General features: G+C 41.3%; 1 protein-coding gene across 2 annotated transcripts in view; it reads right to left on the bottom strand.

Moving 5' to 3' along the window:
- The window catches only part of TRARG1 (trafficking regulator of GLUT4 (SLC2A4) 1), a 54,157-nt gene that overhangs the window by 14,739 nt on the left and 23,912 nt on the right, over window positions 1-15,506 (bottom strand). The window contains exon 2 of one of the 2 annotated variants that reach the window (XM_077480327.1): window positions 9,142-9,293. In XM_077480327.1, coding sequence (XP_077336453.1) covers window positions 9,144-9,293 — 150 coding nt within the window. In that variant the 3' untranslated portion in view covers window positions 9,142-9,143. The remainder of the gene's footprint in view (window positions 1-9,141; window positions 9,294-15,506) is intronic. The other variant, XM_077480328.1, reaches the window with a different exon arrangement.

Raw genomic sequence — 15,506 nt, 5'->3', positions numbered from 1 at the left:
ATTTACAGCCCCGGGACACTTGCTGGGTCTGTGCAACTCACAGATTCCACCCTAGTTCTGGCCCAGTATAGCTGGGATTAATAATTCAACTTTAAGGACCCCAGAACGAGAAGCACAAGTGGTCCACAGAGGGCAACTTATTATGAAACAGGACTTTGGAAAAGGTGATCATTTATGTTTGCCAGACACTCTTTTCCCTCCAGCTTGACACATGGACCGTGTCATCAGTCACAAGTAGTTATGGCTGCCTTAGTAAATGAGCGTGGGATAGAGCCAGGGTTCTCCACAGTTGTTTTTATAACATACCACTTCTTGTTTTACCTGTTACCAAAGGTGTTACCAAAAGCTGAACATCCCTTCCAGAGATAACAAAAAGATATATCCAGATGCCCAAGTCAGGATGTTACGAGTATGTATTTTGTTTGTGTGGACATGTTTTATGGATGTCCAGTGGCAAATGCTACTGCAAAGGCCCCAGTAAAAAAGTGTTATCAGAAGTAGTTTTTAAGTACAGAGTGCAGAATCTACAGAGAGTAACAGAGGAAATCATTTTTATAGGAGAGTCCTTACTAGAAGTTTTCAGGTTTTATTTTTACACCCCCTACTGTCTACAATGTAGCGGACAAAGTAGAGTAAGAAACTAGAAAACTTTTGCCTGAATGTTTTATTATATTTTATCAAGCCCGTCGGGGGATGTTGGACTCTCTCCCTATGGGATTTGGTTGGGGAGTGTGTTACTCACTTATATTTTGTCTCAGCAGCTGAAGTCCTCCATTCTGATCTCACAGAGAATGTTGCTGATCTTTTAAGGTTTTTGACAAACTCATTTATGTGTTTTCTCCCCAATTCCAGATCCTAAAAGTTTGGAAGGATCTAAAACTAAAGCCAGTTGACTTGTGGATTGTTAAGAGACATTTATATATAAGGAAATGTTTGGAGACTCAATACAGCATCTATTTTATGTACAGTTTTGCAAAACTTGAAGGAAAAGTCACCTGGATCCACACCAGACACTGCAAAAAATGACTAAATGAAAGAAATCTCTGTGTTTGATTTGTTTCCCTCTTGCGATCACAGTCTAGGGCAATTTTTGATTCAATTACTTTAATTGTAAGGGATACATATATTTGAAAAGTAGTTTAGCTATGTTGAAGTCATATTTGTCTTTTGTGCCTTTTCCATTTTATGTAGAATTGTATGTGTTTACATGTGCTGATAAATCAGCATACCAGCAATTAAGCTAGAAGGCCATTCTGGCCACAGGAGTGTACAGCCAGTACTCTGTAAATATGTCTTATCAATCATTTGTTTTTCACAGTGAAAAGTCGTTTTGTAATGAAAAAAGCTTCTCAGCTATTATTTTCTCCACAATGGAGTTTTTGCCTCTTTGGCCAGGACTACCTCCACCTAAGCGTGTGGAGGTTCCAGGTTAAAGGTGATAGCAGGTATGGTTAGTGATCAAAATATTGATCAAAAGAGAGGAGACTGTAATGGAAATTTGTAGGTTCTGTATATAATTGTATTCTATTTTATATGTATTGCACAATGCCCTCACTGTGAACACGGCACTAATAATGTTTTCAGTACATGTTTTGCATTCTTTCGAGTTCTGATTAGAATAAGCCTGCCTATGTAACGCCCCTTGTTACCATAAACGTACAATTGTAATATTAATGTGATACCTACGTAATCATGTGTATAAAAGCCTTCAAATGCGTCATAATAAAGGAGAACGGTTATTTGGAAAGATGCTGAGCGTATCTTTTGTGTCTGTTCCCTACTGCAGTAGTTATTAATTTGGAACCACTAATCAATATGAGGATAGGAGTTGCCTATCATCAAAATATCCATTTCAACAGGTACCATAATGGCTCAGAACACTGCGGGATAGATTTGCATCTGTAAGTTGATGGTTCCTCTCAGGCATTTTTTGAAATGAAGTGATGACATGACAGATGAGGGAACAAGGCTTTTCCATCATGAATGACTGAGCTGCTTCCTTTATGACATTTCTGTTAGAACTGATTGATACATACAGTATGTAATCTTTTTATATGTCTAGATAACATGGAGCAAGAGCTGCAGGTCCAGACTGATAGGTGACCTTCATTATTCTGCAGTTAATTCATTATGGAAGGCAGCAACAGTAGGCACTGCGATCAATCCTCTCTATTATGGTAGTATGTATGTATATATATATATATATATATATATATATATATACATACAGTGGAGAAAATTATTATTTGATCCCCTGCAGATTTTGTAAGTTTGCCCACTTGAAATGGAGGGTCTGTAATTTTTATTATAGATGTATTTTAAATGATAGAGACAGAATATCAACCAAAAATCGAGAAAAACACATGATACAAATGTTATAAATTGAGGTACAGTTTACAAGTAAAATAGTAAAAAAAGTATTTGATCCCAAGCAAAACATGACTTGATACTTGGTGGTGAAACCCTTGTTGGCAAGAGCAGAGGTAAGACGTTTCTTGTCGTTAGTGACCAGGTTTTCACACATCTCAGAAGGGATTTTGGTGCACTCTTTTTTACAGATCTTCTCTAAAAAAATGATTGTAAAGGCTCGTTTAAAAAAAAAAAAATTTAAATAACAAACATGTTCCTCAAGAAGGCACATGTAGAGTCATGCTAATGAACATCTAAATGATTCAGAGAAGGATTGGGAGAAAGTTCTGTGGTCAGATAAGATCAAAATTGAGCTTTTTGTCTCAATTATATTGGACCACCGTGTTTGGAGGAAGAAAAATCCTGACTATGACCCTAAGAACACCATCCCTCCAGTCAAGCACAGAGGTGGAAACATTATGCTTTGGGGCTATTTCTCTGCTAAAGGTACAGGCCGACTTTGCATTATGGAGCCAGTGGACGGGGCCATGTATTGTAAAATCTTGGATGAGTACCTTCTTCCCTCAGCCAGAACACTAAAGATGGGTCATGAATGGGTCTTCCAGCATGACAATGACCCAAAATATACTGCCAATACAACAAAGGAGTGGCTCAAGAAGCAGCACATTAAGGTCATGAAGTGGCGGGAGCTGAAACTTTGTGTTGCCAAATGATAGCCAATAAAACCTTAAGGTTTTTGAGAAGATCTGTAAAGAACAGTGGACCAAAATCCCTCCTGAGATGTATGCAAACCTGATCACCAACTACAAGAAACGTCTTACCTCTGTGCTTGCAAAGAAGGGTTTCGTCACTGAAGTACTAAGTCATGTTTTGCTTGGGGATTAAAATACTTATTTTATTTACTGAACTGCAACTTAATTTATAGTATTTGTTATCTCACAAATGTGAGTAAACCCCTCACATTGTTTGTAAATATTTTATTATATCTTTTCATGTGACAACACTGAAGAAATAACACATTGCTACAATGTAAAGTAGTGAGTGTACAGCTTGTATAACAGTGTAAATTTGTTGTCCCCTCAAAATAACTCAACACACAGCTATTAATGTCTAAACCGCTGGTAACAAAAGTGAGTACACCCCTACGTGAAAATGTCCAAATTGAACCCAATTAGCCATTTTCCCTTCCCATTGTCATGTGACACGTTAGTGTTACAAGGTCTCAGTTGTGAATGGGGAGCAGGTGTGGTAAATTTGGCATTATAGCACTCACTCTCCCATACTGGTCACTGGAAGTTCACCATGGCATCTCATGGCAAAGAACTCTCTGAGGATCTGAAAAAAAGAATTGTTGCTCTACATAGAGATGGCCTAGGCTATAAAAAGATTGTCAAGACCCTAAAACTGAGCTGCAGCACGGTGGCCAAGACCATACAGCGGTTTAACAAGACAGGTTCCACTTACAACAGGCCTTGCCATGGTCGACCATGCATGTGCTCAGCGTCATATCCAGAGGTTGTCTTTGGGCAATAGATGTATGAGTGCTGCCAGCATTGCTGCAGAAGTTGAGGGGGTGGGGGGGTCAGCCTGTCAGTGCTCAGACCATACGATGCACATCAAATTGGTCTGCATGCCTGTCATCCCAGAAGGAAGCCTCTTCTAAAGATGATACACAAGAAAGCCTGCAAACAGTTTGCTGAAGAAAAGCAGACTAACGACATGCATTACTGGAACCATGTCCTGTGGTCTGATGAGACCAAGATAAACTTATTTGATTCAGATGGTGTCAAGCGTGTGTGGCCACAACCAGGTGAGGAGTACAAAGACAAGTGGGTCTTGCCTACAGTCAAGCATGGTGGTGGGAGTGTCATGGTTTGGGGCTGCATGAGTGCTGCCAGCACTGGGGAGCTACAGTTTATTGAGGGAACCATGAATGGCAACATGTACTGTGACATACTGAAGCAGAGCATGATCCCCTCTCTTCGGAGTTAAGGAGTTAAGACAGGAGTCTCTAACCTCTATCCTACCACCATCCTCACCTCCATTTTAAAGATCCCACTGCAAGGGGCAACCAGACAGCTCTCCGGAAACGTCAGGCTGACAGCAAGCCAGATTCACCAGAACCAGAGTGTTTAAAGGGGACCACCGCAGCCAGGTAAGATCGCACCTCCACTCCCCCCCCCAGTGATTGTTCAAGGGACTCCGTCCGACCGCCTACGGGGGTCAGGAAGGAATTTTTGCCCCACTGGTGCGTTTGGCTGCTACTGTCAGGGGGTTTTTCGCCTTCCTCTGGAACAATCAGGAACAACCGTAGGTTAGCATACCCCTACCTCCGGCCTCCATTCCATTTTTTTACGCTATCCTGGGACGACTATTCCAGATCACAGCCAGACTTCTTTTCTGAGCGGAGACCTTCACCTTAAGTAAAGGTAGCCGGAAAAGCCAGCAACCGAATACAACAACTCCTTCCGCATCCATATAGGCATCCCCTGATCAACTTGCGCGCTAATAGCCTCAAGCACGGCGGCAAGTCTGATACCTAGCCCCTCCTCAGGATCAATACCCTGATCAGGATCATCATCTTAGGCCCATAGTACCATCAACAGCATCCACAAACCATGTGCTACTTCAAATACTCAGCTGAAGTTCTGCACAGACTAAGGAACATCAACACCACATTGCCATCTTCCATACAAAAAATACTTCAAAGAGAACAACTATTAAAAACCGGACGACAAGCAGCTCCCAACCACAGGAAGACATCTACTCGACCACTACAATTAGATTGCGCCTTGATTAACGCCAGGTCTGCAGTCAAACATAGACTGGAAGTACACGACTTCATCATCGAGAACAATGTAGACTGCCTCTTCATCACCGAAAGCTGGTTAACCTCTGACTGCAACACCATCCTCACCGAATTGGTGCCGGAAAACTACAGGATCCTAACCGAACACCGGATAGGGAAAAAAGGAGGAGGCCTAGCAGTGATCTTTAAAGGTCACCTGGATCTCACTAAACCATCATCTCAGAACCCAGTGCCTTTTATGGAAACCCTGACGCTACATCTTCAACCAACACCCCATGACACCACTCATATTCTACTGTGCTACAGACCACCGGGACCAAAGTCCAATCTTCTTTCACCCCTCACGGAATCCTTTGCAATGCACACCCTAAAATTCAAAAATTTCCTGGCACTCGGAGATTTCAACCTTTGGGCAAATGAGCCTAAAGACCCCATCGCGACTGCCTGCATCAATCAACTAGAAGAACTGGGTCTCCAGCAACTGATAAAGACTCCCACGCATGGGTCAGGACACACTCTGGACCTCATTTTCAAACAGAACATTGACGTCAACATACTTGACAACATAACTCTGCCATGGACGGATCACCACGCCATCAAATTCAAAATAGCTACCAACATCACCAACGAAAAACGGAAACCTGTAACAACAACGCACTGGACCAGATCGCATAAAAAACTGTACTCCGAATCCTTCAAATCTACTCTGTCCAACAAGATAACTACAATAACCTTAAACCACTCTACGGAGGAAACACTCAACTCCCTGAACAGGGCATTGCTGCAATCAGCAGACTCGGTAGCACCAAAAGGCAGGGCTCTCATCAGGAAGAAAAACTCTGGATGGTTTAATAGCTCCCTAGCCGTACTAAAGCAAGAACGCAGAAGAGCGGAAAGAACATGGAGAAGAAATACCACAGAGGAAAACCACTTTAACTACAAAGGTCTCACAGAGAATTATTGGAAAGCAATCTTCAAAGGCAAAAAGGACCACTTCTCATATACAATCTCAACGGCCGCAAACCAACCACGGGAACTGTTTAAACTGGTTAATCAATCAATGAATCCGGTGTGCCTAGAACCCTCAGAAAGCGAATCCCAGGATTACTGTGACAAACTGTCGGATTTTTTCATCGATAAAGTCAAAACCATCAGGGAAACAATTTGTCAGAAGAAAACATCCAACCTCAGCCAGCAAATACATAAAGAGGATGTCTGCACCAACATACCGCAACCGCCAAAATTTTCACTATCCCCAATTACCGTAGACACCGCAAAAAACATCATTGATAAACTGCATGACAGTACCTCACCTATTGACATCCCCACAAAACTACTGAAAGAATGCTCCGACATCGTGGCTCCAACCATAACCCACCTCATAAACCGATCATTTCACGAAGGGATTGTTCCCAGCATCCTCAAACAAGGCATTGTCAAACCTCTACTAAAGAAACCAAACCTGGACCCTCAGGTTCCAAACAACCGTAGGCCAATTACAAGCCTCAACACCATTTCTAAGATCATGGAGAAAGCTGTAGTACATCAGCTACAACTTCACCTGGATACTCACAAACTCCTGGACCCGCCGTCATGGAACAGAAACAGCTCTCCTCAAGATTTGGGATGACGCCCTCGAAGCAGCAGATGACGGAGAGCCGTGTCTCCTCGTACTGCTAGACCTAAGTGCAGCGTTTGATACAGTAGATCACAATACTCTACTCGTCCGACTCACAGAAGTAGCCGGAGTCCAAGACATAGATCTCCAATGGTTCGCGTCCTTCCTAGGAAATCGGTCACAGACAGTGAAACTAGGAAAATTCCTCTCCGAAACTCGGGCAGTCACCTGCGGAGTCCCTCAAGGCTCTCCTTTGTCACCCGTTCTCTTCAACATTTCCATTCGCCCACTTCTCCAAATCATCAGATGCTCAGATCTCTGCTTCCACTCTTACGCCGACGACACGCAACTTTATTTCCGGATCAATGGAAAAAAAGATCACCAACAACAACTTGAAAACTGCCTCAAATCAATAGAGGACTGGATGACCACTAACTCCCTCCAGCTGAACGAATCAAAGACAGAGCTTCTTATCTTACACCCAAATCATAAGCCCGCAACCAAAACCTCCTGGTCTCCACCAACCGTCTTTGGGCAGACTATCTCCCCAAAGACCAAAGCGAAGAGTCTCGGGGTTATTTTAGACGCACAAATGTCAATGGATGCGCAAATAGGATCTGTAGTCAGTGGATCTCACCATCTGCTACGCATGCTTTGCAGACTCATCCCTTTTATCCCAAAGAATGACAAAGCAGTGGTAGTTGGAACAATCATTAATTCACGACTGGACTACGCAAACTCGCTTTACAATATCAACTTGCGCGATTACAACTGATCCAAAACACGGCGGCAAGGCTGATAACAGGAAAAAAACCCTGGGAATCCATCTCTCCTTCGCTGAGGAGCTTACATTGGCTAACCGTAAAAAATCGGATCACGTTCAAGACCCTTTGCCTCACCCACAAATGCGTGCATAGAGAAGCTCCGCAATACCTAATGGAGAAAATAAATCATTACACACCAAACCGCAGTCTTCGATCAGCCAACAAAAACCTCCTCCTCGTGCCCAAAGCCTGGTATAAATCCAAGGGGGATCGGAGATTCGCTGTCCAAGGGCCGCGGCTATGGAATGCTGTACCAATCAACATCCGCCTGGAAGAAAATCACCTGGCTTTTAGGAAAAAACTCAAGACCCTCCTCTTTTAGCAGATGATCAAAGCTCGCCACAGCGCCTAGAGGCGATTCAGTTCGCATTGTGCGCTATACAAGTATTTCATTCATTCATTCATTCATTAATTCGGAGACTGGGCCACAGGGCAGTATTCCAACATAATAATGACCCCAAACACACATCCAAGATGACCACTGCCTTGCTAAAGAAGCTGAGGGTAAAAAGGATGGACTGGCCAAGCATGTCTCCAAACTTAAACCCTTTTGAGCATCTGTGAGGCATCCTCAAAGGGCAGGTGGAGGATCGCAAGGTCACTAACATCCACCAGCTCCGTGATGTTGTCATCGAGGAGTGAAAGAGGACTCCAGTGGCAACCTGTGAAGCTCTGGTGAACTCTATGCCCAAGAGGGTTAAGGCAGTGCCGGAAAATAATGGTGGCACAACAGAATATTGACATTTTGAGCCAAATTTGGACATTTTCACTTAGGGGTATACCCACTTTTGTGGGCAGTGGTTTAGACTTTTATGGCTGTGTGTTGAGTTATTTTGAAGGGACAGCAAATTTGCACTGTTATGCAAGCTGTACACTCACTACTTTACATTGTAGCAAAGTGTGTAATTTATTCAGTGTTGTCACACGAAAAGATGTAATAAAATATTTACTAAAATGTCAGGGGTGTACTCACTTTTGTGAGATATTGTACATGTTTTTTCTGGATTTGTGGTTGATATTCTGTCTCTATCATTTAAAATACACCTATGATAAACATTACAGACCCTTCATTTCTTTGTATGTGGACAAACTTACAAAATCTGCTGGGGATCAAATAATAATAATTATTATTATTAATTATTATTAATAATATATTTAATAATTAATATTTATTGTAATATAAAATAATACAAAAAAAAGATAACAATGAGGGCAAAAATCACTTGTAATGGCCATGTTGAGTGTCTGACGCTGAAAATCTGGTAGAGATGTAGCGCCCAATTTTCCCAATGAAAATAAGATTTCAGGTGTGATTCAGCAAAAGTAACATCTGCCCAAGAGTGAAACGTTAGCTTTAGGTGGATATACCCTTCTAGTAGAGTGCTCATTTACGTGTTGAAGAAGTGGCTATTTTGCATTAAATGTAATTAGCACCTATTTTGCTGAATAAACCACATACTTATGAATGTTGCTGACCCTTCAAAAGGGTTGGCTACATTACATACAGTTGACATATATACCTTTAGGAGATTTTAAGCTCACCGGTGAGACTGAGTGCGCAAAGTACGATGATGAGGATCCCCAGCAAGATGGATACCACACTCAGGAGTCTGGCCAGGCGTCCTAATCTTCGAGCTCCATCCATATCTCCCTGCTGTAAGCTGTTTCTTGACTAGAAAGAGACCAAAAAAATTAATCGAATGTTTGCTTAAAAAATTTGAATTTATTCACAAATTATATTTACATTTTTGTTTTCCTTTTCTCTACACAGAAACATTAAACATATTTTTCTTTCTTTTTAACTTACTTACCATTGGGTGAGGTTCTGCTTGGATTGTTTTCCTTCAGAATATTATCATAGATTAAAATAAGTCATATATATACTCAAGATACAAACCTAAATGCTACTTAAATTCATATGTATATGAAAAATGTCACAAATCCCATGTAAAAACAGGACTGTAGTAGAACCTGCACTTGCTGCTAGGACCATTATTATCCAATGTACACACGGGCGGACATTCCAAAAACAAAATCCGTCGAATTTTGTCCGACGGATTTTGTCCGAAACTGGTGTTGCATACACACGGTCGGACAAAGTTGTCGGAAAATCCAATCGTACGTAACGTGATGACGTTATTTCATTACGACGGGACTACGTTCAGGCTAGTAGCCAATAGCTTTGGTCTAGGAATTTGATCTGAGCATGGGCGGCACTTTGTCCGATTGGAATTCTCTACACACAATCGGACAAAGTCCGATCGGATCATGTTGTCGGAAAGTTTTATAGCCCAGCACTAAAACTTTGTCCGTCGGATATTCCGACAGGAACAGTCCGATGGAGCCCACACACAGTCGAATTATCTGACAACGCGGTCCAATCGGACATTTTCCCTCGGAATGTCCGACCGTGTGTACAAGGGCTTACAGCAATGTCTGCCAGCATAATCGGATATCCAGGCAGCAGTAAAATAAATGTATATACAGTGTACAGTAGTTCACAGTAGTTTAGGAACTGTCATGAACTAAATATTGTAAAGGATTAGTACAAGTCGTGATGGTCTGTTTTTTAAAATGAAGGATCAGGAGGACCTACATTAATTTTATCTATGTAAGTTCTTAAATCTGGCTTGTTATCAGTCTTTTGCAGTCTACTATAAAGTGAGGTCCTTCACGCTACTAATTAAGTGAATAAACAATTAAAAAAAATAATGTAAAGTACGTATCGCTGCAAGATCTGAAGTGTACACTAAACACAAAAACTGTAAATAATAATGAAAGTGATCCACGCAGACTTCTAACACATAAATGTTATAGAAAAATAATCCCAAATAGTGTGAAAAAGTAAACACAATAGCTGAAATCCAAAATAAAATGTGTATACAACAAAAAAAACCATCAAAGTGATAGATTACGGACAACACATACGCTATCCCATCCCAGGATATCAATCCAAGGCTTATTTTTCTCCATTTGGAGGTAAGAGCTCTGGGAGCATTACGTGACTATTTAGATTTACATCAATTTCACAACACAGTTATTTATTTAGAACATTCACCAGGATTATGGACACTCATGATTATTGTCACTAATCTATCACTTTGATGGACTTTCTTGATGTATACACATTTTTTTTGGATTTCAGCTGTTATGTTTACTTTTTCGCACTATTTGGGATTATTTTTCTATAACATTAATGTGTTAGAAGTCTGCGCAGATCACTTTCATCATTAGCACAAGAATCCAGTCTGGTGTTTTGTAATGCAAGGAGCATGCTGCTAAGAATGGATGGCATACTGACAGAGAGATGGGCTCACCAGTGTGCTGCTTCTCTTTTCACTGTCCAGTCATAAGGCGACATAAAAGTGAATTTGCAATAGAGAAAGAACAGTTTTCCTCACTTTTTTAAGAAAAAGAGCTGGGAACACAACACTAAAAGCCACCTGCGAGGATCTGATGAGCTGCTGAAGAGACCTGGGTGCCTGCCTGGTCCGCAGCCAAGGAAATTCAATGGAAAAAAAGAAGAATGGTGGCACATCGGAAAGTAAAATAAAAATATTGAAAGTCCATAAAATCACACAGTGTAGGGGGAAAAACATCAAACTCCTTTATTCCAGCACAGGTTACCACAGATATCCAACCCCGAGACACTTCCTCCCACCCTTGGATTCAGGGCGGGGTAAATTGTCCAATCACAATAGAAACACAGGTCAGGTGTATTCAAACTTCTCATCAGTAAACTGTCTCATCATCAGAGGAATCCCCCCCCCCCCCCCACATAGACATCAGTCCCATATACGTTTCTTCCAAGGCAGACAAACAATGGAATACAACCACACCCCAAATGATCACAGCAAAGAGTCCACAACAGTATGAGACAACACACAATATATACATGGACACAGGTTGATTTACACATAAGAGGGTCTGGGGAAGCTGGACACAGAGTTTCTAGAGCTCTCCAAGGTAAACTGAGTTGCACAAACCCCCCACCTAAAGTGACTCCCGTCACAATGCAAACATCAATCCAAAAAAGCTGCTTAGTGGACGTGTTTCACTCAGACGTGCAGCTCACATATATGTGGTTCATGGGCACAGTTAGCTGTTTGTCTGGAGTTCAACTTTAATTTTAGAAATTAAAGTCAGTATAACCATCTATAAAGAAAAATCACATTGTGTACAAGGTATCTGTTTTTGTAGATTAAAATGATCAGATTCTAACATTTTCATAATTTCTTTACAGGCATATTCAATAAATTCACTTTTGCTAATTTGCCACAACTGCAGAGAACCAAAATGAGCAGTCATGTCACTAGTGTTGTTGGAGGATTTTTTTTTTGGATTGTTCTAGCTACATACCTATTTGTTTCTGAAAATGGAGGGTAAGCTTTTGATTTGTAATTAAAGTAAGTGGATTTAAAAAAAGTTTACCCACAGTTCAAAAAATCGTTTGTCGTTATTTTTTTTACATTTTTTTATGTGTTCTCTTTTGTTCCATCCAGTATTGTACAGAACAGAAATACAATTTATACTTGTGCAGACAGCATGTGTTCCTACATGTATTGAAGCAGTATAAGACAAAAGTGTACTGTCCTGTTTGTTCCCTGTGTGATGTATTGAGCCTTTGTACTGAGCAAGGAGGTATTGTTATCTTGCTATTGACTCACCATGTCCAGACTGGATGTTGGCTTAATAGAATTATACTGGGTGATAGAAAGAAGAAATATAGACAACTCTATTGGTAATCATATCTGTTTGTAAAAGGGGAAGGATGGTAAACAGGAAAGCATTTATCTTTATGTATGAAGGCTAGGCCATGTGAATGGTGTTCTTGATCAAGGGAATTATCATCAGCACATATACAGCACATATACAGGTGCATCTCAACAAATTTGAATATCATCAAAAAGGTAATTTATTTCAGTAATTCAATTCCAAAAGTGAAACTCATATAAAGATTTATTACACACAGAGTGATATAAAAAGAAAGCATTCCTTTCTTTTAATTTTGATGATTATGGCTTATAGCTAGTGAAAATTAGAATATTACATGAGAGGAAAAGTATGTCTATGTACAGTATTGTATGCACTCAATACTTGGTTGGGGCTCCTTTTGCATGAAATACTGCATCAATGTGGGGTCTGTTGGGTCTAGTGTCTCTCATCTTCCTCTTGACAATAACCCACATATTCTCTATGGGGTCTAGGTCAGGCAAGTTTGCTGGCCAATCAAGCACAGTGATACCATGATCATTAAGCCAGATATTGGTACTTTTGGCAGTGTGGGCTGGTGCCAAGTCTTGTTGGAACATGAAATCAGCATCTCCATAAAGCTGGTCAGCAGAGGGAATCATGAAGTGCTCTAGAATTTCTTGGCTGGTAGAGGGCTGCACTGACTTTGGACTTGATAAAACATTGTGAACTAACACCAGCAGATGACTCCCCAAATCATCACTTGACCTGGACTGGAAACTTCACACTGGACCTCATGCAATTTGGATTCTGTGCCTTCCACTCTTCTTCCAGACTCTGGGACCTTGATTTTCAAATAAAATTGAAAATTTACTTTCATCCGAAAAGAAGACTTGGGACCACTGAGCAACAGTCCAGTCCTTTTTCTTCTTAGCCAAGGTAAAAGTCTTCTGACGTTATCTCTGGTTCAGGAGTGGCATAACACAAGGAATGCGACAGTTGTAGCCCATGTGCTGGATACATCTGTGTGTGGTAGCTCTTGAAGCACTGACACCAGCCATAGTCCACTCCTTGTGAATCTCCCCAAATTCTTAAATGGCTTCCCAATATTCTCAAGGCTGTGGTTATCCCTGTTGCTTGTGCACCTTTTTATACCACAATTTTTCTTCCACTCAACGTTACATTCATATGCTTGGATACAGCACTCTGTGAACAGCCAGCTTCTTTAGCAATGACCTTCTTCTGGACAACTGTCAAGCCAGCCCCATGATTGTGCGACCTACTGAACCAGACTGAGAGACCATTTAAAGGCTCAGGAAACCTTTACAGGTGTTCTGAGTTAATTAACTGATTAGAGTATGACACCATGAGTCTACAATATTGAACTTTTTCACAATATTCTAATTTTCCGAGATACTGAATTTTTGGTTTTCACTAGCTGTAGCCATAATCATCAAAATGTAAAAAGAATGTTTGAAATATATCACCATGTGTGTAATGAATCTATACAATATACGACATTGATTTTTGTTTTTTTGATGATATTCACATTTTTTGAGATGCACCTGTAATGGTATATTTGTAATCTGTTGTATTTAGTTTTCTCCTTACTCTAAAGCAAGACATATATGATTAGTCTCTTTTCATTCAGACAGCATGCTAAACAAAACAAAAAAATAAAAAAACATATTCCTCCAGCCACACAAGTGAGGTGAATGGAGACATTTCTCCTACCAGGACATGGATTCCTGACAGCGGGGCTCTCCACTGTTAAAAACATCTGATCATAGACTGCAGTTGCTGATCACCAAAAATGTTCATTTTCTAATGATTGAGCTCTGTCGAACTGGAACAGCTTAACATGAATCGGAATTTGGCCAGTTCTTTCTGAACCAGCCAAATTTTGATCCATCTATGGCCAGCTTAAGAATATATTGCCTCAAACCAATCCATTTTTTAAATTTATTTTACTCCAGAAAAGTCTTATGGGAAATTCTTGATGAATGTATAGCTGTTGTAGCACTAACCCCCGAAGGAGCTCCTGGTTAGATTTGGGCTTACCGTTACCTTCTTTTCTCCTCACATCATGTCTAGGGGTGTCCCGTAGTAGATGGCCCAGTAACTCGAGAGACTGACAACAGATCCACTTGAATGGATTTTATTTGCAAAACGTAGACAATGAACAGTCTCATAAATTGGGATCAGAGGGTTGGAAAGGAAGTTCAGGTACTCTTAGCCCTTGTACACACGGTCGGAGAATCTGTCGGAATGAGTCTTATCGGACCGTGTCGTCAGATAATCCGACTGTGTGTGATATGCATCGGACTGATTCCATCCGAATCTCCGTCCGACCCAATTTTACAACATGTTGGAAATATTTCCCGACCAACTGAGCCGGACGGACCTAATCCGATCATGTGTAGAGCATTTTCATCGGACCAAGTGCCACGCATGCTCAGATCAAATTCCTACATCAAAGCTATTGGTTACTAGCCTGAATGTAGTCCCATCGTAACGAAATTACGTCATCACGTTCTGAAAGATCGGATTTTTCGCCAACTTGGCCCGACCGTGTGTATGCAACAGTTTCGGACACAATCCGTCAGACTAAATCCGACGGGCAAAATCCGACGGATTTGGTTGGCAAAATCTCCAACCGTGTGTACGTGGGCTTAGTGTCAAAGTCAATAATGAAGAACTTGCTTACTTTGACTGCATCCAGAGAATAGCCATTCACACCTGGATGTTCACTCAAGTTGGACAGTCCCTCTCTCACAAGGCCTAGCAGCCAACAAGGTGCTTAACTCAGGAACAAGTCTCTGCCACAGACGTTGTTGTAGAACACACAAGATATGTCTCTGCCACAGACGTTGTTGTAGAACACGTAGGAAAACGAAACTTGAAGAACACTCGTGGGATACCTGGATCTTTCAGCCAGTTTGGCGATATCCATGAGACCAGATTCTCTTGGGTACTTCAGCCCTTCTAGGCTCTTACTAAGAAACCAACCTGTACATGGTCTTCTTCTGAAGAGTCCTCCCCTGGAATGCTTGAAGTCACTGGGTCTCTCCAAAACTGGAGACGGCACCCAAACACCTCAGAATCCTCCTTTAGTTTCCTTGCCTCGGGCTAGCCAGCCCCAAGACATCAAGATCGGGTGGATCCGCACCCCAGGCCATAGCTTTCCTGGAGG

This window comes from Lithobates pipiens, unplaced genomic scaffold (assembly GCF_037356315.1).
Source record: "Lithobates pipiens isolate NorthernLeopardFrog02 unplaced genomic scaffold, aLitPip1_a1.2 Scaffold_16, whole genome shotgun sequence".
NCBI lineage: Eukaryota > Metazoa > Chordata > Amphibia > Anura > Ranidae > Lithobates > Lithobates pipiens.
The sequence above is the reverse complement of the archived record's forward strand: the minus strand, read 5'-3'. Positions and strand labels throughout refer to the sequence as shown.